The sequence below is a fragment of the Phaseolus vulgaris genome, chromosome 2 (assembly GCF_051622355.1).
Source record: "Phaseolus vulgaris cultivar YP4 chromosome 2, ASM5162235v1, whole genome shotgun sequence".
Classification (NCBI taxonomy): Eukaryota; Viridiplantae; Streptophyta; class Magnoliopsida; order Fabales; family Fabaceae; genus Phaseolus; species Phaseolus vulgaris.
The window spans coordinates 25,858,882-25,885,177 of record NC_143499.1 but is presented as its reverse complement, the minus strand read 5'-3'; the positions used below and the strand labels follow the sequence as shown (position 1 = coordinate 25,885,177).

At 31.6% G+C, this 26,296-nt stretch overlaps 3 protein-coding genes and 1 long non-coding RNA gene across 8 annotated transcripts; 2 read left to right on the top strand and 2 right to left on the bottom strand.

Moving 5' to 3' along the window:
* Window positions 1–2,236: 2,236 nt before the first annotated feature.
* On the bottom strand, window positions 2,237–3,788 carry LOC137811094 (uncharacterized). Its single transcript, XR_011081028.2, has 2 exons — window positions 2,999–3,788; window positions 2,237–2,491 (listed from the first exon to the last, which is right to left on the bottom strand). It is a non-coding gene; the product is annotated as an uncharacterized LOC137811094 (long non-coding RNA).
* Window positions 3,789–5,758: 1,970 nt separating this feature from the next.
* On the top strand, window positions 5,759–15,544 carry LOC137811092 (arabinosyltransferase XEG113). Of its 4 annotated transcripts, none has more exons than XR_016518560.1 (13): window positions 5,759–6,127; window positions 6,474–6,767; window positions 6,902–7,107; window positions 7,489–7,594; window positions 8,158–8,414; window positions 8,587–8,722; window positions 8,875–8,977; window positions 9,067–9,120; window positions 12,149–12,262; window positions 13,773–13,871; window positions 13,964–14,083; window positions 14,827–14,913; window positions 15,023–15,544. XR_016518560.1 is itself a non-coding variant. In XM_068612681.2 (13 exons), exons 1-13 carry the CDS (start codon window positions 5,983–5,985, stop codon window positions 15,188–15,190), a joined length of 1,881 nt encoding a protein of 626 aa, XP_068468782.2. In that variant the 5' UTR covers window positions 5,759–5,982; the 3' UTR covers window positions 15,191–15,544. The 4 variants fall into 4 exon arrangements, 1 of the variants encoding a protein (XP_068468782.2); XM_068612681.2 differs by having other exon boundaries at window positions 8,875–8,969; XR_016518561.1 differs by having other exon boundaries at window positions 5,803–6,127; window positions 8,849–8,969.
* Window positions 15,545–15,691: 147 nt separating this feature from the next.
* Window positions 15,692–18,655, top strand: LOC137811091 (Tetratricopeptide repeat (TPR)-like superfamily protein). Its single transcript, XM_068612680.2, has one exon. It carries the CDS (start codon window positions 15,807–15,809, stop codon window positions 18,597–18,599), a length of 2,793 nt encoding a protein of 930 aa, XP_068468781.1. The 5' UTR covers window positions 15,692–15,806; the 3' UTR covers window positions 18,600–18,655.
* A 1,481-nt stretch (window positions 18,656–20,136) lies between these two features.
* ABCE2 (RNAse l inhibitor protein 2) lies at window positions 20,137–25,681 on the bottom strand. 2 transcript variants are annotated; one of them, XM_068612678.1, is made up of 12 exons: window positions 25,410–25,681; window positions 25,230–25,315; window positions 25,061–25,158; window positions 24,857–24,974; window positions 24,682–24,771; window positions 22,804–23,108; window positions 22,492–22,687; window positions 21,937–22,122; window positions 21,580–21,852; window positions 20,919–21,164; window positions 20,681–20,818; window positions 20,137–20,600 (listed from the first exon to the last, which is right to left on the bottom strand). In XM_068612678.1, the coding sequence occupies exons 1-11, from the start codon at window positions 25,510–25,512 to the stop codon at window positions 20,699–20,701; spliced, it is 1,821 nt and encodes a 606-aa protein (XP_068468779.1). In that variant the 5' UTR covers window positions 25,513–25,681; the 3' UTR covers window positions 20,137–20,600; window positions 20,681–20,698. The 2 variants fall into 2 exon arrangements, with proteins under 2 accessions (XP_068468779.1, XP_090154560.1); XM_090298434.1 differs by lacking the exons at window positions 24,682–24,771; window positions 24,857–24,974; window positions 25,061–25,158; window positions 25,230–25,315; window positions 25,410–25,681 and adding an exon at window positions 24,212–24,328 and having other exon boundaries at window positions 22,804–23,761.
* Window positions 25,682–26,296: the final 615 nt, after the last annotated feature.

The window sequence follows — 26,296 nt, the reverse complement described above, 5'->3', positions numbered from 1 at the left end:
ATTAATTACAAAGACCAAAATAATTAGTTACTATATTAATTAAATTAAATATTATTTTATAAATTAAAAAAATTATTGATATTTAGAGTAGATTGTATTAATAAAAAAATTATAAAGGAGTTTCTAAATTGTTATCTAGTTCCTATTTTGAATTTAGAAACTATTTTATAATTTTTTATTAATAATAAAAAAATAGATTAAATATTAATATTTTTATAATATTTAAAATAATATATAATTTAGTTAATACAGTGTGATTAATTAATTTTTATTTCTTAAATTTAGTTGTAATGGTTTTTTTTTAGTGAAAAGTCTCACAAAGTTCACTTTCATAGAGTTATCAATGCCAAGGTTAAAATAATTAACATGCAATAGAATTATACTTTTCAATGAGATTGTTATTTTCTATAAATAAAACTAAAATTATAAACTTTTCATTAAGAAAAAATAAATATGTTTTGATGTAATTTTATTGTTTAAGGAATTTATGTTATGTGAATGAATCCTTATCAATTGACGAAAAGAAACTTATTAATGAATATTTTAAATCTTAATTAAAAGCAATTAATATGCTTTAATTAATATATGTTTTAAATTGTTTTAAAAAGAAACAAATAATTCTTTTTACTTTTAAATATATTGATTGACATGGACATGAACAAATTTAATATAAAATTACATAATAAATACTACAATGAAGAATTTTCAGAGATAGTTATTTTCTATAAAGAAGAGTATATATGTGATTTTTCAATGAGATCATTATTTTCTATCAATAAAACTAAAATTCAATATTTTTGTTAAGAAAAAAATATATTACCTCGAGATGGTAAAGATTGAAGTATTGATATTTTAAAGTGTTTTTAATTATTTAAGAAATTTTTTGATACTTGAATAAAAAATATATGAATTACTTTGAAAATGAGAGAAGGGATCTTAATAATGAATACTGTAAAACTTTAATTAAAAATAGTTAATACGTTTGAGTGCATGTTTTTAATTGCTAGAAAATAAGAAATAAATTAAACTATTATGTTGCTTTTAAAGGTATTGGTTAGCATGGTGAAAATGGAAGATTTAATGTAAATTTACATCATAAAACTGTATAAAAAAAATGTAAGATATTATAAAATATAGTAGAAATAAAGGTAAAATTAAAACTTAATATTTATATTAATATTATATATATTTAAATAAAATAATTTTTCATTTTAAAAATATAAATGTGAAAGAATATATATTACAAATAGGTGGATCTCACCCACTTTACAAATTTAACCCTTCTTCAACATCACCTAATAGAGTCGTGTTTCAATAAGCTTTCTTAATAAATTAATTTGTGTACTTTAAATAAATAAAAATCTCAATTATATATTATTAGCAAAAACATACCACAGTGTGCTTTTTCACATATTTATCACATTTTTATTTTATTGAGTCAATATTTAATTGTTGTGATATTTTTTGTCATTTTACAAGTTCTATTTATATTAGTTTTGAATTTAATATCTTTTTTTAATATATAGTAAACATAATTTATTTATCTTTATATTTCTTGTTTTAAATTTGGGATATTATTTAATATATCTAAAGTTAAGGTTAAAGGAATTTGAAACATCAGTTAAATAAATAAATAAATATGAGATAATAACTAGTTAAAAAAATGGAATAAGAGGAGTGATTGAAAATAAATTGACATTGAAAAGTATAATCTATACCAGAAAAAGAAATATCTATTTGAATTAGTTTTAAATATAATTATTTCCAAAGAAAAATGGTTTTAAGACTCATTTTACAATGATAGTATTTTTAGGATTATATTGAATATCATGTAGTTATAATTCTGCATATTAAGCATTAATTTTATTTTTAATTGTAAAATATATTTTTAATGGGTAATTTTTGTTTCAAATTAAAAAAATTCAAAATTCACGATTGGGTTGATAAATTCGATTCTATTATAAATATCTTACATTAAAGAATTAATGATTAATTCAAATTATTAAAAAAAAATTGGTATTATATACAACATAAATTCATATGTAAAAATATAAATATGTATAAAAAACATAATCCCATACAGATTACATATTGATAAAAAAAAATTATGAATTTCAATATGAAATCAAAAATTAGATTTGAATTTAGAATTTTCCATACCATTACCTTGTCCTGCAATTTTTGTGAAAAAAAAATAGAAAACAAATTTTTTATTGCTGCATAAAATAAATGCTTCTCATGAAATTGTATATTGAAATTGCATCAATATAAATAAAAAATAGAACAAATGTTTCATATAAAATATATTGCACAAAATCAAAAGAAACATTTAAACCAGATGAACATGAAATCAAAAATCAGTTTTGAATTTGAATATTTTCATACCATTACCTTGTCTTGCAATTTTCTCTATAAAAAAAAAAAAGCTTTGCGCTTCTCAGAGAAAGTATTGTTGTTGCACAACACAAATGCTTCTCAAAGAAAATCATGTCTGCATAGAACAAATGTTTTGGATAAAAAAAATTCTGCAGATAACAAAAGCAACAAATTTAAACAGGATGAACATCAATATGAAATGTAGTAAATTCAAGATATAAGGATTTGAGAACGATGTGATTGAGAAATTCATTGCATGACGAAACAAAAGAACAAAACAAATGCTTTGCATAAAAAAAATACAAAAGCAATAGTAAAAAATTCAAACGGATTAACATCAATATGAAATGCATAATCCAATGAGAAGAGACCGTATAAATAATGAAGAAAAGGCTATAAACTTCATCAGATTTGAAATTAAAAAATGATTATCTCCTTCATGTAAACTGTCTTTTCTCTATTCAATTTGCAACAGGCAAAGAACTCCAATTTAGACTTGCAATAACGTAAACTCTAATTTCCTTTGTTTAGAACAACTTGAGAGTTTTGTGAGAAGAGAACGTATAAATAATTAAAAAAAAGGCTCCAAACTTCACCAAATTTGAAACTAAAAAACGATTACCTCATTCATGTAAGCTGACTTTTCTCTTTTTAATTTGCAGTAGACCAAGAACCCCAATTTAGACTTGCGAGAATGGAAAACCTAATTTCTTTTATTTAGAACCGCTTAAGGGTTTTGTGAGAAGTGAATGTATAAATAATGAAAAAAAAAATGCTCCAAACTTCATTAAATTTGAAATTAAAAAACAATTACCTCATTCATGTAAGCAGATTTTTCTTTGTTCAATTTGCAGCAGGCAAAGAACACCAAATTAGGTTTGTGAGAACGGAAATCCTAATTTCCTTTATTAAGGAAAGCTTGAAGGTTTCGTGAGTGAAAAAGTAGAACCCTAATCCCCTACTGACTTTGCCAACTGCTTTCCACTCAGTTATGAAGAAGGTATGTGAGTGTGTCAGGTGTATTCAAAACACCTTGTTTGTACACGTGTCTTGCACACAACCATCCACGAAATGGGTTTCTTTGTGTGCAACGATGAGGGATTTAGGAAGGGGATTTTGGGAAGAAGGTTAGGGATATTGAGGGAGGAGCACGAGTTGGAGAGGACAAGCACGAGAACGAGTTGTGGAGTTCTCTAGTATGTGAGTGACGAATGGAGTTGAATACATTATGCCCCACAGAATTAGCATTGCAAATGGAGTTTCGATTTGTGGCTTTCAATTTGGGTTTCGATTTCACAGTGAATTTGGTGAATTTGAGAGAGTAGAGTTCGTGAATTTCAGAGAGAGAGAAAGGTTCATGTCTAACAAAACATGTCATACTTTCAAAAAACACTCTTTTTTTTAATGTAAAACTTTACATGCGAATATAATCCGTATGTAGCTATTTTTGCTTTTCTAAATTTCGTATGTAACACATTAGATACAAATATAATCTGTATGTAAATATTTCAATTTTTTTTAATTAAATATGTAATATTTTATATACTGATAGAATTCGTATGTAGTTATTTTTGTTTTTTTTATTAAGTATTAATACGTTATATACTAATAGAATTCATATGTAACAATTTCCACTTTTTTTAATTAAAAATGTAATGTTGTATATACAAATATAATCTGTATTAGTTATTTTCTTTTTTTTTTAAATCTGTATGTAACAAATTATATACGGATATAATTTCTATGTAAATATTTCAATTTTTTATGTAAAACCTTATATACGGATAAAATCGTATGTAACTATTTATCTTTTTTTTAATTAAATATGTAATACGTTATATACGGATAAACTCCACATGTAAACATTTATATATTTTTAATTAAAAATGTAATCATGTATATACGGATATGACCCATATGTAATTATTTTCATTTCATGTCACTAAAATTACATACAAATTATCTCCATATGTAATTAGTTTTGGTTTATATACGGAAAAATCGGTATATAATATGTATTTACATACTAAATTAAATCTGTATGTAAATATCCATATGTAACTCTCAATTTATATACGGATACAAATCCGTAACTAAAAATCAATATTAAATAAAAAATTTCTTGTAATGTAATGTATATTTTATTATAGTATAGAACATATTTTGATATATGATATAATAATAATCTATATCTATATATAAATAGATTTTTTTTTAACTGGTCTAATTTTTATTTTCTATTTTATCCTTATATTAATATTTATTTTTATTACTGTATTATGGACATTGCGTCTTTTCCTATTTTTTTAAAAACATATTAAAACAGTTATCATAAGCAATTTTAAATATAGAGAATTTTTTTAATTTAATTTTCTGAAATATATCTCCATTTCTTCCATTTTTTCATGCACGGTTGCTGCTTTCTAATTTGAATTTTTTAATTTTTAGGATTATCTATCTTCGCTCTTTCTCACTTTATCTCTCTTCGCTCTTTGTCAAATCTCTTAAAATCCAATAACACGCGTCTCATGCTCTCTCCTTCTCTCATGTCCTTTGTATCTCTCATACATACGGATATACATACATCGATATTTCATTTAAATAAATATAAATATAATAGTAAAAATAAATAATAATAATAATAATGTAAGTAGTAATAATTTTATAAGAGAAAGTAAGCTAATAAATAATAAAAGAACTACCTTCAATTATAATAAAAATGTAAATTATAAAATATTTATTCTAAAAATATTGCAATTGACTAACATTTGTTCTATTCGATTTTGTATTTTATTGTTCGCTTTATAAGTTAAAAAAAATCTAAAAGTGATTTTAATAATAATAAAATAGACAAAGTACTATAGATACATCTATCTAAGACTATAATAGTTTTTTTTAATTATTTTGTTATGTTGATTTTTATATATATGTAAAAACATAGGATTGAAAATGCTTTTATTTTAACATCATTATGCAACTACATCTCATAACACTTAACACTTCAAGTAATAGAATCATTTGTCATCGCATATTTCAAGTAACAAAATCATGTTATTACAAGAAAAAATATTATTTAAAAAATTTGTTGTTGGAGTTTAACCTACAACACTTAGAATTATTTATAAGTAACCTGTGCATTTATGTGATAAATAGTTTTCTATTAAAAAATGTTATTTTAAATTTATTAAAACTACTTCATGTTGTTAATCCATGTTTACTAGCATCATTTGAAATATTTTAAATTATTAAAAAAATAACATATATGATAAATATTTTTCTGTAGGAAATTATTTTCAATATCCCAAAATAGACTTTAATTTTGTAATAAGTAACTTTAAAATTATTGCTAAGAGTTATTATGCTGAGAAGGTAATTTTATTTTACAGTTGCAGATTATGAAAATTAGGGTGAATGAGTGAGTGTGTTGAGGCATGGAATCCCAAATGAACAGAAGCAGAGTAGTTAAAAGATTCGTTGTTCAGACAGAGTTTCATCTTCAACTCAACAGGGAGGGATGAATTAAGAGTTGACCTTCCATTGCCATAATAAGACACTCAAATTGGAAGATGCAAATCTGACTCTCTCTGTGATTTCTTCTTTCCATTGATGGCGTGTGAGGAAGTGCTTCATTCGAGGCCTCTGTTCCTCACGATCTACACTGTTGTCATCATTGGCATCGTTTTTTCCTCATTCTACGTCTTCTCCGCCATTCGCTATCCCTCCACCAACCCCTCTTCTTGGTCCCTTTCAAGTACCACCCTTTACTTAACTCTACCCTTTTTCACACTCTCATTCGTACTCATTTTTTTTTCGTAAATTTCACACCTTTTATCTTACTTCTTGTCAATGTGACATACCCTTTTGTCAAATTTAAATGTGTTGTTAACCTTCCTTAGTTGGAGATAGATAATGTTTGAGCAATTGACATTGGTTCCACTTTTGTGTCCTTTAATGCCCTGTTATTTGTTAAGGGTGCCTTTTGTATGTGGCACTTTTCAATACATTGAGCTTCTTTTGTGTTTTCCCTTTTGACCCTTTGTTAAATCACATGTGGGTGTGATTTCAAATTCAAACCTTGAACTGTTCATGTTTTTCAGATGAGGATGTTCGTCTTACAGAACAAACGCTCAACGGTTCTCGGTTTGCAACAGTTGATGTGCCTTCTGTTCCTCCTGAGGCACGAGATGTGAGGACAAGACCTATTTTGGATGTTCCTCCACGCAATAAAGAGATGCCACCTTTGGAGGCTTTCGGATTGACCAAAGAATTGATTCAGAAAAGGGTGAAAGATAATGTTATAATAGTGACCTTTGGTAACTATGCCTTCATGGACTTTATTCTGACGTGGGTTCAACAGTTGAATAATCTGGAAGTTTCTAATTTTCTTGTTGGTGAGTGTTTCAATTTAAGGCTTCTAACTTTCACTATCATGTGTTTTGTTATTGCCCTTGATAGAGATGCATATCCGCTATTGTGTATACAGTTGACCAGAGTTTGTGAAAAGGGTTTGAAATTTACCTTTTAGGTGCAATGGACACCAAGTTGTTGGAAGCGCTTTATTGGAAAGGGATACCAGTTTTTGATATGGGTAGCCATATGAGTACAGAAGATGTTGGCTGGGGGTCTCCAAAATTTCATAAAATGGGGAGAGAAAAAGTTATTCTGATCAACTTGATACTGCCTTTCGGTTACGAGCTGTTGATGTGTGACACTGACATGGTTTGGTTGAAGGTGCTTTTCTCCATTTCTTAATACATGTTTAATTTTAACTTTTAAGGGTGATTCATATGCTAGCTGTGTTTTTTTATGAATCATCTAAATTTTAATAGTAGCTCCAAAATGTGTACGATTAGAGCATTTCCTTTTTTATTTGTTTCTTTTATCATGTATTATTAGTTTCTTTTCCAGCTTGTTAATTCTCTGTTCCTGTCCGGTGTCCGTTATTTATCTTCTTCATACTTCTTTATGAGCAATTATTGTGGGACTTTATACATGTTATATTCAATGTGCATAATTATCTTTTAAGGAAATCGCCAACCCCATTATGTAATTGTTCTTCTGAGATATATTTTATCCTTAAAACTTATATGCAATTATGTGATTGTGGAGCAGAACCCACTTCCATATCTAGCTCGTTATCCTGGAGCAGATGTTTTAACATCCAGTGATCAAGTTGTTCCAACAGTGGTTGATGATAGTCTGGAAATTTGGCAAGAAGGTGAATATTTTTGTATAATATAATGAGCAGAACTTACTGCTTTGATTTTTACTGTTCCCATATTGGTTTTAGTAGTAAGCCTTCACTTCCGTCAATTTTGAGTTATATTGAACTTTTTTGCAAGTCAAAACCAAACAACATATGCGGTTTGAAAATGTTCTTTATATGAATGATAGAGAACCTTTTATACAAATTCCATTTCTGGCATTATTTTTGAGTTTCCTATCACTTGTTTGCTATGGCTTTAGATTAGAAGCCAGCAAAAAATACTATCCAATATGCAAACTTTGTCTAAGTCTCTGAAAATTTTATTATATTATCTGTCTTGTCACTACTTAGGAACAAAAGATAATCCTATTGAAGTTATTGAACATTGTTTGGCATATCAAATTAAAATACCACACATTGAAGTTGTTTTCTTCCTGATTTTTGCTTTGAATCTCAATGCTCTTTTTCACTTTTTTAACCTCTCGGTCTCTCATTCTATTACATTTGTTATCACTCTTTATTAGCTTTAATGGAACAGATACTATATCGATGATTGTGTCTATCACCTTGTGTAGTTGGTGCTGCCTACAACATAGGAATTTTCCATTGGAGACCTACCGAGTCTGCAAAGAAGTTAGCAAAGGAATGGAAAGAACTTCTCCTAGCTGATGATAAGATATGGGATCAGAATGGTTTCAATGAAATTATTCACAGACAGTTAGGACCGTCAGTTGATGAGGACAGTGGACTTGTTTATGCTTATGATGGAAATCTAAAGCTAGGAATTTTGCCTTCAAGCATCTTTTGTAGTGGACATACATATTTTGTCCAGGTAGGATCTAATTTCATTTTCAAATACCTTCTTTACAAATTATATATGTTATATACTTTCTGTTTTCTTTTACATATTTAACTGTCTGAGTGAACCTTGCTTGGACCCTGTGATGTAGATAAACAAACTGTGTCAGTTTTTCCTAAGAATGTACTTGCATTCATGATTGTAGGCTATGTATCAGCAACTCAGATTGGAGCCATATGCAGTGCACACAACATTTCAATATGCTGGCACTGAAGGAAAGCGCCACCGACTTCGAGAAGCCATGTTTTTCCATGACCCACCAGAATACTATAATCCTTCCGGTAATTAGTTATTTCTCCCTCAATTTTGGTTAGCACATATTTTGCTTTATATTTTTGCTGAAAACCCAAAAGTGGTACTTAATGTTTCAATGCATTATTTTCATTATCTGCATGTGGTTGATATAGTGACTCCGCATGAGCAACCTTTGCAGGGGGGTTCTTGTCATTCAAGCCATCTATTCCAAAAAGCTTGTTGCTAAGTGGGAACCATACCATTGAATCACATTTTACACTTGTTAATTACCAAGTATGCATGTATCGACCTGATCCTTTTCACTTCTGCATTTTCAATGGAAATTTTGATGTTGCATCTCCTAATTTATGTTGTATGTCAATTTGTCCAGATAAAACAGATCAGAGCAGCACTTGCTATTGCTTCCCTTTTGAACAGAACACTGGTGAGAACTATTTTCTGGTATCATAAAATGCTTATTTTATTACATTTTGAATTGCAAATGTCTCATAAGCACTGTTAATTGACTTCTAATTTCTGTAAATTATCAACCATTAGCAATTACATGACAGTTGCTGTAAACTTCTATTTTTTTTGGCACAATATTTACTCATTAAGCTTGTATGATAGATATTAATAAAATATTTATTTTCTTACATGGTTCAACTTATTATCGGGAACATTCTTATTTATTCTCATATAATATCTTTATTATTAGAGAATATCAAATGTCCTTTATTACTGTATTGATTTCGTTTTCTCAATATTAATAAAACATTTGCGTTGTCTTAAAAACACACTTTTGGCTCAATTTTTTTTCTTCCTTCTTTAGTTTAACACTGGCATTAAGGAAATAAAAATATGTTGAAATGAATAGAAAAATTCTGAAGATATTTTTTCCTAATTACTATGGAGATATTGAGAATATTTTTATTCGAATAATTTGCTATTTACAACACAATATATATATATATATATATATATATATAATCATAGATATTCTTGATAATATAGAAAATGCTCCTTATTTTTATAATTATAATACTTTCGTGATGAAGTCAAAGTATATAAGTTGTATGCCCCAACTTGATGCAAATATGATTGGTCCTTAGTCCTCTTAGAGACTTGGTGAATGTCGGTCTATTGTTCACTAGAGTTGACAAACCTAGTGGTGATGTCTCTAGACTCTAGTTTTTCTCTTATGAAATGACAATCTACCTCAATATGTTTGGTCCTCTCATGAAAGACAGGATTATAGACAATGTGATGTTGTTTGGTTGTCATAAGTGACTAATGTTATTGCCATGTATTTTGTTTCTGTATTTCATATAGCCTAAACATTTTATTTCTTACTTCTCTACAATGTTAAATTACCTCCAACGATAACACTATATCTTGAAGTGGTACGTCTATCGCTTGGTGACCCTTCCTAATCAACAACGCCAGTAAATCCAACAATTTGAATATTTCTCTTATCTTCATAATTGAGGCCTTTTCTAGGAGCATTCCTGGTATTCTTTAGGATCCATACTAGTGCATTCCAATGGTCTGGACAAGGAGAGTTTAAAAGTTGACTTACTACACTCACTACAAAGGTGATGTCAAGATAAGTCGCAATAAAGTAACTTAGCTTACCAACAAAACTTTTGTATCTCCCAGGATCAACATATGGTTCTTTTTGTTCTACAAGTTTAACACTTAGATCCATTGGTGTGTCCACATGCTTAGCATTTAACATCCTTGTTTGTCTTCACTCTGGATGAGATAAAGCTTCACCCAGAGTCTTGGGAATAGGAACAAAAAATAATGAGGAGAAACAAGTATAATTTGTGGTGGAAAACCAATGATAAGCGAGGTTAGTATAATGGAGAGAACGGTTACAAATAGAGTATGTACCTTTTCGAATAGTAATAGGCCAATCATTTTTAAAGGATATCGAATCTTGTACGAGAGATAGTGTCGGGGAAAGGTCAGGCGTGACCTCCACTATATTATTAGTCGTTGAAGATGGGCCTAAATTGGAAATTCAATAAACTATGAATAATCATTAATAAAGATAACAACATATTTAAAACCAAAAGAGGTTTATTAAGATTATCTAGTAAAGACCCCAAATATCATAGTGAACTAAGAAAAAGACAAAACTTGTCTATTAAGACTAACTGGTAAAGATTGACGAATAAGTTTTCCCAACTGACACGAGACAAACATTTTCATCAATTTTTTTGAATTAGCTTGTTACTTATTTTAATTCTATAATTGTGTATTCCTATTTCATCGTCCTCTTAACACAAACCAAATCAATGCATGTTACATTTATTTTGTGGTAGAAAAAAAATCGTGTGCTCCCTCAACAGAATTTCAGTTGTCACTTATTGAAATCATGAGATCATATATGCAGTAATTATTGTTATTGCCATTTGGCACCTAGTTTTGCATAGATAAAGTTTCCTAACTGTTCCTTTAATCCTATAATAAGTTTTGTTTCTCATTATTCCTTTTGATATAGAAGCCTTATCTACCAAATATCTTGACATGTATTGATCAATGCCAATACATGATTTAGTGTCATAAAATTAAGGTTTATTTTTTGTTGCATCTTCCTGTATTCTTAGCACCACTGTTGGTAGAATAGCTCTTGAAATACAAGAGAAAACCCTCAATCTAGTCCTCTAAATTATATTCATCACCACGTAAGTCTTCCAAAAATTTTGATGACCAAATTAACCCCTGGAAGATTTCTTCTGTCGCCACTCAAGTCCCCAAAGGTTTTTGTGACCAAATCCCTCAGATTTAATTTGTAAGACATTAGTCCCTTTAAGATTTCTTTTATCACTACTACAGTTCTTCTGAAGGACAGTTATGTTATGGTGACATTTAGATCTTAAAGGGACTAATTTGGTGACAGTAATTTTTTGAGAGACTACTTTTGTTATGAAGAACTGGTGAAGTGATGATGCTCATAACTCTAGACCAATTTTAGTTTTTTTTCTAAGATAAAATCATTTAGGACAGTAGTAATATCTTCTACTTCATGATGTCTTCATGATTTTCTCTCCACTTTCTTATTGATGTAATGTAATTGGTTTCTTATTAGTCAATTCAATTGAAAGAACTAGCATATTTCCACCGTTGAGTTCTTCACCCTCGCCCCTAATATCTCCTTTTAATAAATAAGATTTGATGCCTAAAGGTTATTTATAGGTGTAAACAAGGGGTGCGTGGAGTTGTCTTTCTCATGATTAAAGTTCTTAAGCAGTCCTACCATCCAAAATAGAAAATGTAATAATTTTTTATGGCATAACATGTTGCCATGGTTGATATATCTGATCAACTTTTATGCCTGGAGCATTTGATACAGCTGATTTGGGGTTTCTTGGTGATTATGATTAATGGTTTCTCTTGTGCAGTGTATTTTCACATCAGAAATTATATAATTTGATCTTAACTGGGTTCTTTATGTATATGTTTAGGTTGTGCCTCCATTATGGTGCAGGGTTGATAGGCTATGGTTTCCCCATCCTGGTGTTTTGGAGGGGTCGATGACTAGACAACCTTTTCTCTGTCCACTGGATCATGTATTTGAGGTATTTCCAGTTTGATCAAGTGTCTCCTAAATTATTGTTGTCTATGTTCACTTATCTTTATACTGTCCGGATCGATGAATAACAACCTTAGAAATTTTGGTGACAAGTACTTAGGGTTTGTTTGGACAAACTTCCACATAAGGATTTCTAGAAGAGAAAAGTAAGAAGAAAAAATAGAATGAGTTTCTTCATAAGTTAAAATCAGCTTATGAATGTTAAAAAATAAAAATTTAGAAAAACTTAATGACAGAGCTTCTACAGGAGGCAAAAGTTGGAGGAAATGGACTTTATCCCTGTGATTTATCTTCCGTGCGCCTTCAAACTTCTGAACCAAGAAAGGGTTTTTTCATCAAAATTTCTCCCTTTCCCTTCCTGTTCCTCCAATCAAATTGAATGTGAATCTTTTGGATTTCAATATGTGGGATGGATCATAAGAGAAAAATAAGTTCATATATATGTAAATCAAAGTGTTTGTTATAATTGTAGGCATTAAATTAGTGATGAAAAATATATTGCACAAACATGGGAAAATCTAAGAATCAATCAAATGTATTTTAATGGTACTATTTGTATTTAATAATTTTAAAAAATAAAATGTAGCTTTTGGTGTTTGGAAAACCATATGCCAACATGCTTCTAACAGCAGCAACCTATAAAATCACTATTAAATTTGAAAACCTGCTTCCATAGAATTGGTCAGATACTTAAACATTACTATAGTAAGCACTTTTCACTGAGTAACGGCTACATGTCTCTCAAACTAAGTTGGTACTCGTCCACCAAACATTATTGAGATTTCAAAAGTTCTTTTGATTTATTATAGTAGTATTTTATAGTTTATCACTACATATATCACAATTTCAATTTTTTCTTAGAAACCTCATTGGTTAAAGCAATTATAATTTATTAGTTCTACACATGGAGAAACATAAACACCAAGTTTGGTTATGTGCTAATGATTGTAGAAATATCAGTTACTGCTATTTGACAAGGCATACCCTTTGATGTAATTGTGATCATATATACCCTCGTAATTTAGAAGAAGCTCAAGGGAACTGGAGTCAACTTGAAGAGAGTGGAAATGGGTTTTCATTTTGACTACATTGCTCAGCACTTGTAGTCCATAATCTACATGATTATTTATTTTTTAAGAAAGCTTGTCTAATTATTTTGGGCACTCGATTCAGGTTAAATATGTTGTCCCTGCGATGCATAAAACTAACAGGGAAATTCTATGCTTTATTTTATTTAATTAATTTTTTGAATGGTTTAAAATTTTTTGACTTTCACGAATTTAGATCTTATGTTTTCATGAATTAGATGTAGTCTTTAAGTAGGATACAGAGAGAAGAGCTCTGCAAATTAATACTGCAGAATATAAACCCTTTTTAATTACCTGCACGCATGAGTTTTCAACATTTAATATAACCTCTTGCCTCTCTTCTCTTTGCACAATCAAACATTTTCTCTCACTGTCTATGCACTGCTGTGGAAATGTACTCTATTGCAGGTAAATGCCATGTTGAAAGAACTTCCAGAGGAAGAGTTTGGCCCCGGAATAGATATTAGAGAGTACTCGTTACTTGATAATCCCTCCCTCCCCTCAGAGGTGAATTAAATGCCATTTCCATTTTAAATTGTGATTTTTCCTTTCTTCTTGTATCTTACTCTGGAAACTTATTCCGGGTTTCTCAAATTCAGGTGAAGAAGTCATGGCTTGATGTTCATCTCTGTAAGGAAGGAACCCAAGATTGTGTTGCATCAAATAATACCTCTATTGGGGGAGTACTCAAATTTCCAAGGCATAGCAATGAAGAAACGGTACATAAAATTTTGATCCATTTAAGGGTTGTTTTATGTACTTCCAAGTCAACCCTATAAATTAAAGTACATTTTTGTGTGCCAGCTCTTTTTTTGGTATACCAAGCATATGAATTTGCATTAAGTATAAGCAGCTGATTCGGAAAGCTTACTTAGAGTATGGTGTGAGAAGTTTTAGTTAGATATGTTTGGAGTATGAAAATTAAATCTGAATCTCAAAAGAAGTAATTTTGGTTTCCAACTTGTAATGTATGACTGCCAACGTGAAAGCTAATTCTGGGTCCCAGAAGAAATTATGCTGGAATCCTTACCAATCACCCAAAACATAAAACTCAATTTTCTTCCTTCAAAAGTAATTCCTCCAAAATATCTTCAAGTGAAGACTTTCTACTCCAGTTACCAAGATCACTGGTCTCTTCTGTAGGCGGCTTTCTACCCTCTTTTGCCTGGAAGATGAAGGACATTGTTCTAAGAATTGCATAATTGGAGGGTCTTTTCATGTAGGTAGTGACCACCCTCACCGCAGCCTCATGCCATCAAAATTGATCCCTTTGGTTTATCAAATAATTCATAATTTCAGTTATTTTTTCTCATTTTCTGGTCATATAATTTCATGGTGCTTTATAAATATATTCTTGGTTGAGATGGATGAGGTGTTGACAAAAGTACAAATTGGCTATGCACAATTTTCAGGGTTCTATATAAATATGTTGATCCCGGTTGTTTTTACCTTGAATTTGCAGTACATGAAAATATTTTCATCATTCAAGGATATAAAAGTCATCCAGTTCTCTTCAATGCAAGACGCTTTCACAGGTTTCAGCGACAAGGCGAGGACCACTTTACTCATTTCTTTTGAAGTTTCACATTTGTATTTATCACAAAAAAATGCTAAGAAATTCATGTTTATCATGTCCTGAGCCATGCTATTTTTATCAGGAAAGGGAGGACAAATTTAGAAAACGAGTTAAACGGTATGTGGGTATATGGTGCTGCGTGCTTGATCACACTCCTGGCCACATTTATTACGATATGTACTGGGATGAGAAACCTGAATGGAAGCCTCTCCCTCCTCAAACTTCCGCAGATGATCATCCACCATGGTGAGGTCAACTTCAGGTTTATGTTTGTTTTAACACTACGGACAGGAGATACAAGGAAGAGATTTCATTAAAAGGTGATTTGGTTTCCAACTCATTGCCAAGACCAAGATGTATACTCACAGAAGTTCAGAATCTGTATCCACACTGTTGATGCTAGTTGTTAGAGAGATGAGAAAATGTCGTTTTTGTGTAACAATGGGAAGAGCATGTTTCGTACCAAGTTTCCAACATTGCAGTTTTTGAACCCTGATGTCTCAGTTGAGGTTGAATTGCTTGTAATTATTAAAACAGGAGACATCTGAATGTACCACCCCTCTTATTTAAATTAAATCAGGCAAGTGGATGTAGCCTTTTTAAATTTTGCTCACTGATTGGCATTAGCCCTTGGGAGTAAAATTCCTAGAACTCCCTAGTTGAAAAATATTTTATTAATACAAAAAATAGAGTTTGGCAACGTAAAAACACTGCTACAATATTTTCTATGAATAGAAGAGTTACTACGTAGGAGCTATTTATTGCTATACATAGCCTTCCAAATTGCTAAGCTCTCAAGTTCACGTTCTTCAGCGCAAGACGGGATTTTTAATACCTGCAATCAAGAATGAAGTTAAGATGAGAATATGGGCAGTCTTATAACAAAATGGGTTAATGAAAAATTAACCTTGCTTGGACCTGGAATATTACAATCATTGCATTCAATTTCTTCGCGTAAGTACCAAACTGGGAACTTCAGCATTGTTAAGCGACACAGGGGCCCCGTATTCTCATGTTATTGTCATTGTTTTTTCACTGTCGATCAGCTGTTTGAGGAAATGCCACACAGAGCTCTACATGTGAGATATATTCATTTTCAGCTTGTTGAATATATCAAACTGTCCCTCAGGAAACCCAAAATTGTGACTGCCACTGCTGCCCATTGTGCAGCATTAAAGTTAGGTGCACTAGCTCACCTCCCCAACTCAACATCTCTACTCACTGTTTATTCTAAGGCTGGAGATTTTGCCTCTTCAAAGTGTTTGTTTGATGAGATTCATAATAGAGACGTGATTGCTTGGAATGCTATTGTTGCAGCATCACTTGAAAATAACTGCTATAGAACAGCAATGGACTTCTTACAGAAAATGATCAAGGCCAAAACTGGGTTTGATTCCACTACTCTATTGCTTATGGTATCAGCTTCTTTACTCATAAAAAACTTTTATCAAGGACGGGTAATTCATTGTGTGAGTATAAAATCTGGGATGCTAACGGATATCAGTTTAGGTAATGCTCTTATTGACATGTATGCTAAGTGTGGTGATCTAATCTCTTCCGAGTGTGTATACGAAGAGATGGAAAGTAAAGATATTGTTTCGTTGAATTCAATAATGAGAGGCAGTGTTTACAATGGTGATCCAGTGAAAGCATTGTATTACTTCAAAAGGGTGAGTTTTTCGGAAGCAGCAGCAGACACTGTCACTCTGTCCTGTGCCATTTCAGCATCTTCAAGTTTGGGAGAGCTGGCTTTTGGCCAGTCCATTCACGGGATGGGAATCAAGCTAGGTTACAAGGACAGCTCGCACGTTTCAGTTGCCAACTCTCTCATTTCATTGTATTCACAATGTGAAGATATCAAAGCTGCTGAAACAGTGTTCAGAGAAATAGCTCGCGAGGATACTGTTTCCTGGAATGCAATGATAGAAGGATTTGCTTCAAATGGAAAAATTACTGAAGTATTTGATCTTCTGGTTGAAATGCAAATAGTAGGGTCTTTCCCACCTGATATTGTGACATTAACTACTGTACTTCCACTTTGTGCGGAACTGATGCTCTACAGAGAAGGAAGAACTATCCATGGATTTGCAATGAGAAGACAGATGATGGTATCTCATCATGTTATGTTACTGAACAGCCTGATAGACATGTATTCAAAATGCAACCTGGTAGAGAAAGCTGAGCACTTGTTCAATTCTACCACAGAGAAGGACTCGGTCTCATGGAATGTAATGATATCTTGCTATTCCCATAACAGGTATTCTGATGAAGCTCAAAAATTGTTCAGAGAGATGCTACGTTGTGACCTAAATTGCAGCTCATCAACCGTTTTTGCTATTCTTTCTTCTTGCGACTCCCTTAACAGTCTCCATTTTGGAAAATCAGTCCACTGCTGGCAGTTGAAATCTGGATTTTGGAACCACATTCTCTTAATAAATTTTCTCATGCACATGTATATCAATTGTGGAGACTTAGCTGCAAGTTTTTCAATTTTGCATGAGAATTCTGCTTTAGCAGATATAGCTTCATGGAACACACTAATTGTGGGATGTGTGCGATGCGACCATTTCAGAGAGGCTCTAGATATTTTCAAGTTGATGAGACAGGAACCTCCTTTCAACTATGACTCCATAACCCTTGTAAACATCTTGTCTGCCTGTGCAAACCTGGAACTATCCAGCCTAGGAAAGTCTCTGCAAGGTCTTGCACTTAAGACTCCTTTGGGATCAGATACTCGGGTCCAGAACTCATTAATTACTATGTATGACAGGTGCATGGACATCAACAGTGCCAAAGTAGTGTTTAAATTCTGTTCTATTCTCAATCTTTGCACATGGAATTGCATAATCTCAGCTTTATCTCATAATGGAGAAAGTAGAGAAGCATTGGAACTATTTCGCCATCTTCAATTTGAACCAAATGAGATCACCATTGTTAGTGTTCTCTCTGCTTGCACTCAAATTGGTGTCCTAAGACATGGAAAACAAGTCCATGCCCATCTGTTCAGGGCTGGCATTCGAGATAATTCTTTCATATCAGCAGCTCTTATAGATTTCTACAGCAACTGTGGAAGATTGTACACTGCCCTCCACGTATTCAGGCATGCCAAGCAGAAGTCAGAATCAACTTGGAATTCAATGATTTCTGCATATGGATATCATGGAAATGGTGAGAAAGCAGTCAAACTCTTCCATGAAATGTGTGAGTCAGGAGAAAGGGTGAGCAAAAGTACTTTCGTTAGCCTTTTATCTGCATGCAGCCATTCAGGTCTTGTGAAACAAGGTATTTGGTACTATGAGTGTATGTTGGAGAAATATGGAGTACAACCTGAGACTGAGCATCAAGTTTATGTGGTTGACATGTTGGGCAGATCAGGTAGAATGGATGAGGCTTACGAGTTTGCAAAAGGGTGTGACAGGTCAGGTGTTTGGGGAACTCTCCTAAGTGCATGCAACTATCATGAAGAACTCAAGTTAGGAAAACTAGTTGCTCAACGTCTCTTTGAATTGGAACCTCACAATGTTGGATATTACATATCATTGTCAAATATGTATGTAGCTGCAGGAAGCTGGAAAGATGCTACCCAATTGAGACAATCTATCCAGGATTTAGGTTTAAGAAAAACAGCAGGTTATAGTCTTGTCGATGTTCATTTCTGATAAGAGAAAGCAAAATGAATAAAATAAGTAACACAGTAAATAATTGAAAAATTGAGAGAAAGATATAATTATTCTTATTTATCATTTCCTTCTTTTTATCTGCCTTCAATAAATGTTTTTATGAAATATCATGCAATGTGTCAAATACAAAACACATCAAATAATTTTCCTGAACAAGCCCTTTTTTACTTGGGCATAAGATTATATACTTTTAAAATTCTTATAATTAATTAAAATTGCTGGTATTATAAAATCAAAATTGATTATCATTCTTTAAAAACTTCTAATATTTATGTTGATAATTTATTTATTAATTAAAATATTTGGAATTATTTATTTTAATCATAATACAGTAATATCATTTTTAAAATATACATCATTATCTTTTTTTTACCAACGCCTCAATTTTTTTAAATGTTATTTAATGTGTTTAAATTAATTTTAAACCTTTTAAGATTATTCACAACTATTATAACATATCTTCATACATTTTATAAAGTTGTTTTAATTTTACAACACAAATTAAAAGAAACCTTTTTAAATTTGAAAAGTTAAAACAGAAACAGCTTTTTTAAATGAGAAATCGAGATTACCTAACAATTGATTTAACTGAAGAGATTTTAAAAACAAAAATACAAAACCATATTGACAAATCAGTTTACCCAACTAATTTTACAATATGCTCAGTTTTGATAGACTGAGTAAAAATGTATTACATTTTCAGAGTATAAATTTTAAACTCATGATACCATCACTTTCACAATTTATTTTTTTCTGTTGATAATATTGAATTTGCAGATCTTAATAAAGTAAATGATAGTTGATAGATTAATAGCTGCTAAATTAAACAAATTTTGAATTAAAAAGACCATTTATTTGATTAAAAACTTATTAATAAATTAGTTGATAAATGTAAAATTACATAAAAAAATATAATTATATAAAATTAATTTTGTATAAATGAAATTTATGCATTTTAAATAAAATTATATCATTCTATAATTATATTGCAATGTTATGTTTTTAAAAAATTTAAATTCTTATATCAAATTTAATAGTATAATTTACTTTTTATTTGGACAAGTCAATTTAATCAAATTTAATTTTTATTTTTCTTATTTGTATAATGAAACATTAATTATTTAAATTTACAATACTAAAATTTTAAATTTGAACTAGATAGAAAAGAACAAGCAACTACTAAAAACAATACAATATTGAATTATATTGTACGAAATTTAAGAACTATAAAGAAATTCATTGAAATATAACAAGTAATTAAAAATTAATAAATTAACTATAACTTACTAGTTAAAAACTCTTAAAATAATCTTAAAATAAACTAATTTAAAATAGTTACAGATCGATGCTAATTTCTTATTGTAAGTGTGTGCCCATTTCAAAATTTCTGCTTTGTCCCATTATTTTAAAATCTCGAACAAAATCACAAAATGAATATACTTCTCTTGTATTTTGTCTAGCTAACAGTTGAACAATTAAATCGACAATACTCTCCAAATTCTAATAACCCTTCAAATAAAAGGAAAACAATATTTATTGAGATTGACAACTTTCTCAACCGCAATATATTCCAAACAGGACATATCTAACTAAATCAAGTAGCATGGAAATGAAAGTAAACTTCGTTACATACTCAACTTAAATTATGTGCCAAAAGTGGCGATAAACCCAGTCTGACGTCATCATGTTCCAATGGATTTGGGAAATTCAATGAAAACCTTGACCAATTAAACTCATGTAATATTCAGATTCACCCACCCAAGTCGTAGCAAAACTGGTGATGAGTAACTGCATTAACTTAAGGGTAAATATACAAATGCACCAACCAACATAAGAATGTATGCAGGCTCTTCTATTCATTGAAAAAAGATGCTTTCATCGGTAAAAACGGCAATCTTATATTTCAAGGCATCAAATTAACTAAATCTGCGATCCCATGAAAGCTCAAACTGATGCAATGTTGTATTGATGAAAGAACAACTGCAACACCACAATATAGTCAGTTTCCATTTGCCACGTAAAGCATTCTAAGGAAAAAAAGTGCACAAGGACGAACCAACCTGAGTATGAGTATGGAATCAGTCATCAAGGTAATAATAAGACCCAGCAGACTTTTGTTCTCTGTCCTTGGTTGAATCGAGTTTGTTGATCCTTGGACGAAAATTAGTTGGGTCCCTTCTAAATGTGATATCAAGATGCTGCATAAATGAAGGAATACATTAATATATATTATGCATTTATAAGCAAAAGGCCCAATAGATCGAAAGGAAAAAAGTAGTGGAAAGGTATGAAACTCACCGATAAGAAAAGGTTCATCCCAGACAACAATGATTGTGGAGAATTTGCAATACAATCAATTGATGGTTGACCCGCATATACAATAACTCTGTCTGCAAGATAAGTTGCCATGATGAAATCATGCTCAACAACAAAAGCCGTTTTCTTTGCATGAAGAATAAACCTCTTGATCACTTTGGCAGCATGAATTCGCTGTTCAGAATCTAGATATGCACTTGGCTCGTCTATCAGATAGATATCTGCAGGCTGTTATGGTAGGATTGCAACAGATCAGAAAAAAGGGGCATGCATGCATCTTATGGGAGATCAAAGCACAAAACAAAACCAAGTGATACAGTTCAAAAAATCTGGCCAAAGAATTGGCATGGATAGATGTCAACAGGCCACTAAAGCAGAACAGTAAGGCATCAGGAACATTATTGCTATCTAGATTTAAGAGACAGGAGGCATGTAACAAATCCAAGCAATCCCACAAAAATTGACAACAGATTAGCACCAAACTCATTTTCACTACATGGAATGACACCACACTTGACATTAGTTGCCTATAGAAAACAGGAAGCATTCATGAATGTAAAGAGGAAAGAAATAGGGGAAGAGCCTTGAGGATTATGGGGAATAAATAATCTCAAACAGTTATCGTGAACGAAGCTTATGATACCTTGCCAAGACAGAGACATAGAGCAACTCTCTGCAACTCTCCTCCAGAAAGATTCACAACTTCTTGGTCCATTAACTGTTCGATAAGAAGTGGCTTCATCACATCTGAAACAAACTGGGGATGAGTATATGCATCACGTATTTTTTGATGTAGCAAGTGCCTAACAGTTGACTGGAACTTCGGGCTAATCTTCTGAGGCTTGTATGAAACATTAAATTCAGGCATCTCCGCTTCAGATCCCCCTTCTATGCTGTCAGGTTTCAATAAACCAGCCTGAATAATTACCAGAACAAGGTGAACAGATATGTTGAAGAATTACTCAGTTTCATTAAGAAACAAGTATGACTAAAAGAATACCAGCATACGAATAAATGTTGTCTTTCCTGTCCCATTCTCACCCAACATCACAATAATCTGAGAATCAGTAAATTCTCCTTCAACTACACGAAGTTTAAAATTGCCTTGAGTTTTGGTCATGGTTGGGTATTTATATCGAGCATATGTCTGAGCTTCCTCGGCACTTTCCTGTGGAGTCTCAGCAACCTAGACAAAGCAAAAGAGAGCAGGGTGTGTTTGATAAAACTGGAAAATTTTGGATTTTAAAACTCAGCACTAAAATATACAGTAATGAAAAAATAAGCACTGATTAATAATGTTCAAAAAAATATTTCGCTTTAAGGTGCAGAAAATATGAGCCTCTAATAATATAAATGATAAAACACTACATGAAATAATTTTTGCTGAATATATTCAGTGAACTCCCACATACAGAATATTTTCAGTTCTTCAATCATTTATTTTTTGCCTGTTGAAACCATCACCACTAAATTCAAGTACCAAATCTTTTCATTTTCCTCAGAATGGTTTAGAATCAGCACATGAGATGAAGGGGATGCATGAAGCATAATATACCTTGAAGGTAAGTGAATCATCCCGAAACCTAAGATTTTCTGTTGGTACAAAGCCAGCCAAGAAAATGTTAATTCCTTCTCTGACCGAGAAAGGAAGTGTCACAACTCCATATGCACCAGGTTTGCCATATAGACAGCAAATAAAGTCTGATAAGTAGTCCAAGACACTGAGATCATGCTCTACAACAATTACATAACTGGAAAAAGGGAGAAGCAAACAGATTCAGTATTTATATTGGAAGTAATTTGGTGAAGAACATATGATGCAGACAACATTTTTAAACATATAGTAATGGAGAAAAGGGCAAAAAACCTATTAGGCCTAAGCAATGATCGAACAACTTGTGCAGCTTTCAGCCTCTGTTTCACATCAAGATAACTAGACGGTTCATCAAACATGTATATCTCAGCATTCTGGATTGCAACAACCGCAATGGCAAATCTTTGGAGCTCACCACCTGACAGATCCCCAACATTACGATCTATAACTTGATTAAGCTCAAGATCAGCACAAAGCTCCGCCTTCATATCTCTCTCATCTTTCTGGTCTAGCACCTGCCCCACATTTCCTTGCACAGCCTTTGGAATATGGTCAACATACTGAGGCTTGATGATAGCCTACATAAATCATATACAGATATATTAAAATAAAAATAGCTGTGCAAATATGGTCAACAAACCAAGATTGATGATACCATATATATAAAATTACTAGAAAGAAGAAAGCTATCTTTTAATCAGAATACTATTTTAATATGATCAAGACAAAAATTCAAGTAACTGATGTTAATGAATGAATATTCAAAAAAAATGTATGCACGGCAAATGCAAGCCATCATGTAAGGATAAACCAAAATTTCCATAAAGATTAAAAATTATGTAGGATAACTACCAAAGGATTACAATGCCTTCAGTTGAAGTACAGATCTTTATATATTACAAGGCCTTTAAATTTTGTATCACCATAATAATTATGTAGGACAAAACACACATCATCCCATTCCTGGACATTACTTCTTTAATTTCAGGAAGTGAATTCTCAAAGAATAGTAACAATGAATGAATTTCTGGAAAGAACATGCATGGAAATTAAAAGAAGGAAACACTAAAAGAACTGAGACACCTGCCATAGTGGCTGAATCCATTCCTAGTTGCCTCCTGCCACCTCCTATCTCTAGTCCCCAAATAATTGACTTGCTTATAACATTCTCTTATTAAGCTTCTCCCCTCGATGTCTCCCCTTTTTCCTCCTACTACATACTAGTCAATGACTAGTCACATCAACTTGGATTAACAATGGGCCCATATCCCTATCAATTAGTGACATTTGATAAACGAACATATATATGTGCTCTACCTTAAAATATGCATTGTGGTATTTAGTGAGACAATTTATTTATGAAAATACACCATTTTAATGTATCAATCAATGTATGACACAGCCTCATTCATGGAAAATTGGTGAATTACTATTTAAAACAAATGAAATAGAGTAATAATTATAGCATATCAATAATGATACGGATTACTGAAGCACCAAATATTATTAATCAGAGCTGACAGTAATCAACTTGTTCTCTAATAATTCAGGTTTTCATTTTCATATGAGATTTATCATATTACCCCTCGAGTTTGAGAATTTGGATAGCTATATATTAATTTTATATGTTTGTAGTTTATTGATCTTCATATATAAACTTATAACTTCTCTTTCATTGTACCTGCAGTTTTTTAGTGCACTTTGTGTGTGAGTGTGTATCATGCTTCTCCGTTCTCCCACCGTAAGGCTTCACCATCGGTCATAATTTTGTGATGGATAGTTGCCTTCCCACTATGAGCTGCACTCCACCATAAATGAAGTTGCAGTATAATAATAAGCTCTCCTAACTTCATTCCTAAACAATGCTATCAATATCCCAACTCGGTTGCCAATCCCAAAATTAGTGTATCCCTTCTCACTGGAAACAATTATAACAGACTAGTTCCATGGACTCTAACATCACATGATTGGGAATTGGTCCAGTAAGTACACTATCAAGAATAAGTAGAATATTAAGAAGAAAAAATATCCAAATCAGAAAATCACACGGCAATCAATGAGAATATTTTATCTAATCAGTATTAGACTGCCAGTCTAAGCCATTAAGACATCCTCGCTTGCATACATATTAAACAACAAAGTGGACTTCACCTTCAAATCATCCTCGAGAATCCGAGTAAAGTAATTCTGTAATTCAGATCCTCGAAAGTAGGTCAAAATTTCCTGCCAATCAGGGGGGTTCTGCAACCAAAAACAAAAATCAAACAGGGTCAACATAAAACCCAAACAATTAAGCAGTGAAGACGGGCAAATTCCCAGTTCTTACAGTGAATCGACCCAAATTCGGCTTCAACTTCCCAGCCAAAACTTTAAGGGCAGTGGACTTCCCAATCCCATTCGTCCCAACCAACCCAAGCACCTGGCCGGGCCTTGGCACGGGCAACCTGCCACCACAACACAACACAGTTCATCACAAACAACAAAACCCACAGCCTCAAATTTCTACTACAAAACAACAGAGTGAACTCACCTATGCAGCTTAAAAGTATTGGGACCGTATCTATGAGTAGTATCCTTATCCAAGTCCTTTGGCAAGTTGATAATCTGAATAGCTTCAAAAGGACATTTCTACACAAACAACAATCTGATTACACACAGAAATCCACCTGGAAACACAGTAACAGCATCTCCAACAATACCTTAACACATATACCGCATCCAATGCACAATTCCTCAGAAATGTAAGCAATCTTCGAGGCTGAAGTAACCTCAATACATAATCTACCTGTAATGACATCGAGTTCCCATAAAGCCGTTAGAATTGAGAGAGTGAGGAAAATTAGGGTTTGGAATCGAAAGGGGGAGGAATCAGATCTTACCGGTTCTGACCACTGGACAACTCTTTTTGCACTCCTGGCGGCACTTCTTGGGCTTGCACCTGTCGTTGCTCACTATGGCAATACGCGTCAAGCGATCGGCCATGGCGGTTCGAAGAGTTGAAAAGGATGAGATTCGTTTTCCCCTGACAGAAGGAAGAGAGCAAAGCGGTTCGAAGAGAAAGGCGTGTGGTGAGAACGTTTCAGAAAAGCATATAGCATTAGGGTTACTTGCTTCACCCTGCAACTCAAACTGGGTCTATGGATATCGGGTCGGCTTTATACGGATTTTATCCGGTTTTATTCTCATTTTTCACTTTTTATTTTCTATCTATCATCTTTTGTTTTATTTATTATTATTATTGATGTAATTATCTTAATTTTTAGTAAAAAATACATTATATAATTATAAAAAAAAATATATTTAATTATTATTAATTAATAATGGACACACATAATTTTACATTTAAGGTAGACCCTTTAATATTATCACTATTTGATTTTGATTTTTTTATAATTATATAATATATCTTTTACTTGAAATAACATAATTACATCATCAATAATAATAAAAATAAATACTAATTTATGTTTATAAATTCAACTTTTATGTTATTGTAAGGTTTAATTTTTTATTTTCTTCATTTATTAAACTACACATTTTTAATTTATTACTTCTTTTATTTTTATTTTATAAAAACTCATTTCTTTATTCAATAATAACTATTTTAACATTACAAATATTTATTTTTTTAATGCATTTAAAATTAAAATTATTAATTTTTTTAATTTTTTTTTTACTTTTGAAAAGGTGGTAGATAGGAAAATAAAAATAAAATAGTGCTAGATAGGGAAATAAAAACAAAAAGATGTTAGATGGAGAAAATAAA

Excerpts from the sequence above, each read along its gene's own strand:
- ABCE2 (XM_068612678.1), bottom strand. The coding sequence starts at position 25,512 with ATGGCCGATCGCTTGACGCGTATTGCCATAGTGAGCAACGACAGGTGC. Across the intron at positions 24,975-25,060 it reads AATACTTTTAAGCTGCATAG|GTTGCCCGTGCCAAGGCCCG; the intron begins GTGAGTTCACTC and ends TTGTGGTGGCAG. Across the intron at positions 21,853-21,936 it reads CAACATTTATTCGTATGCTG|GCTGGTTTATTGAAACCTGA; the intron begins GTATTCTTTTAG and ends GTAATTATTCAG.
- LOC137811092 (XM_068612681.2), top strand. The coding sequence starts at position 5,983 with ATGGCGTGTGAGGAAGTGCTTCATTCGAGGCCTCTGTTCCTCACGATC. Across the intron at positions 7,108-7,488 it reads CTGACATGGTTTGGTTGAAG|AACCCACTTCCATATCTAGC; the intron begins GTGCTTTTCTCC and ends ATTGTGGAGCAG. Across the intron at positions 8,415-8,586 it reads GACATACATATTTTGTCCAG|GCTATGTATCAGCAACTCAG; the intron begins GTAGGATCTAAT and ends TCATGATTGTAG.
- LOC137811091 (XM_068612680.2), top strand. The coding sequence starts at position 15,807 with ATGGGCAGTCTTATAACAAAATGGGTTAATGAAAAATTAACCTTGCTT.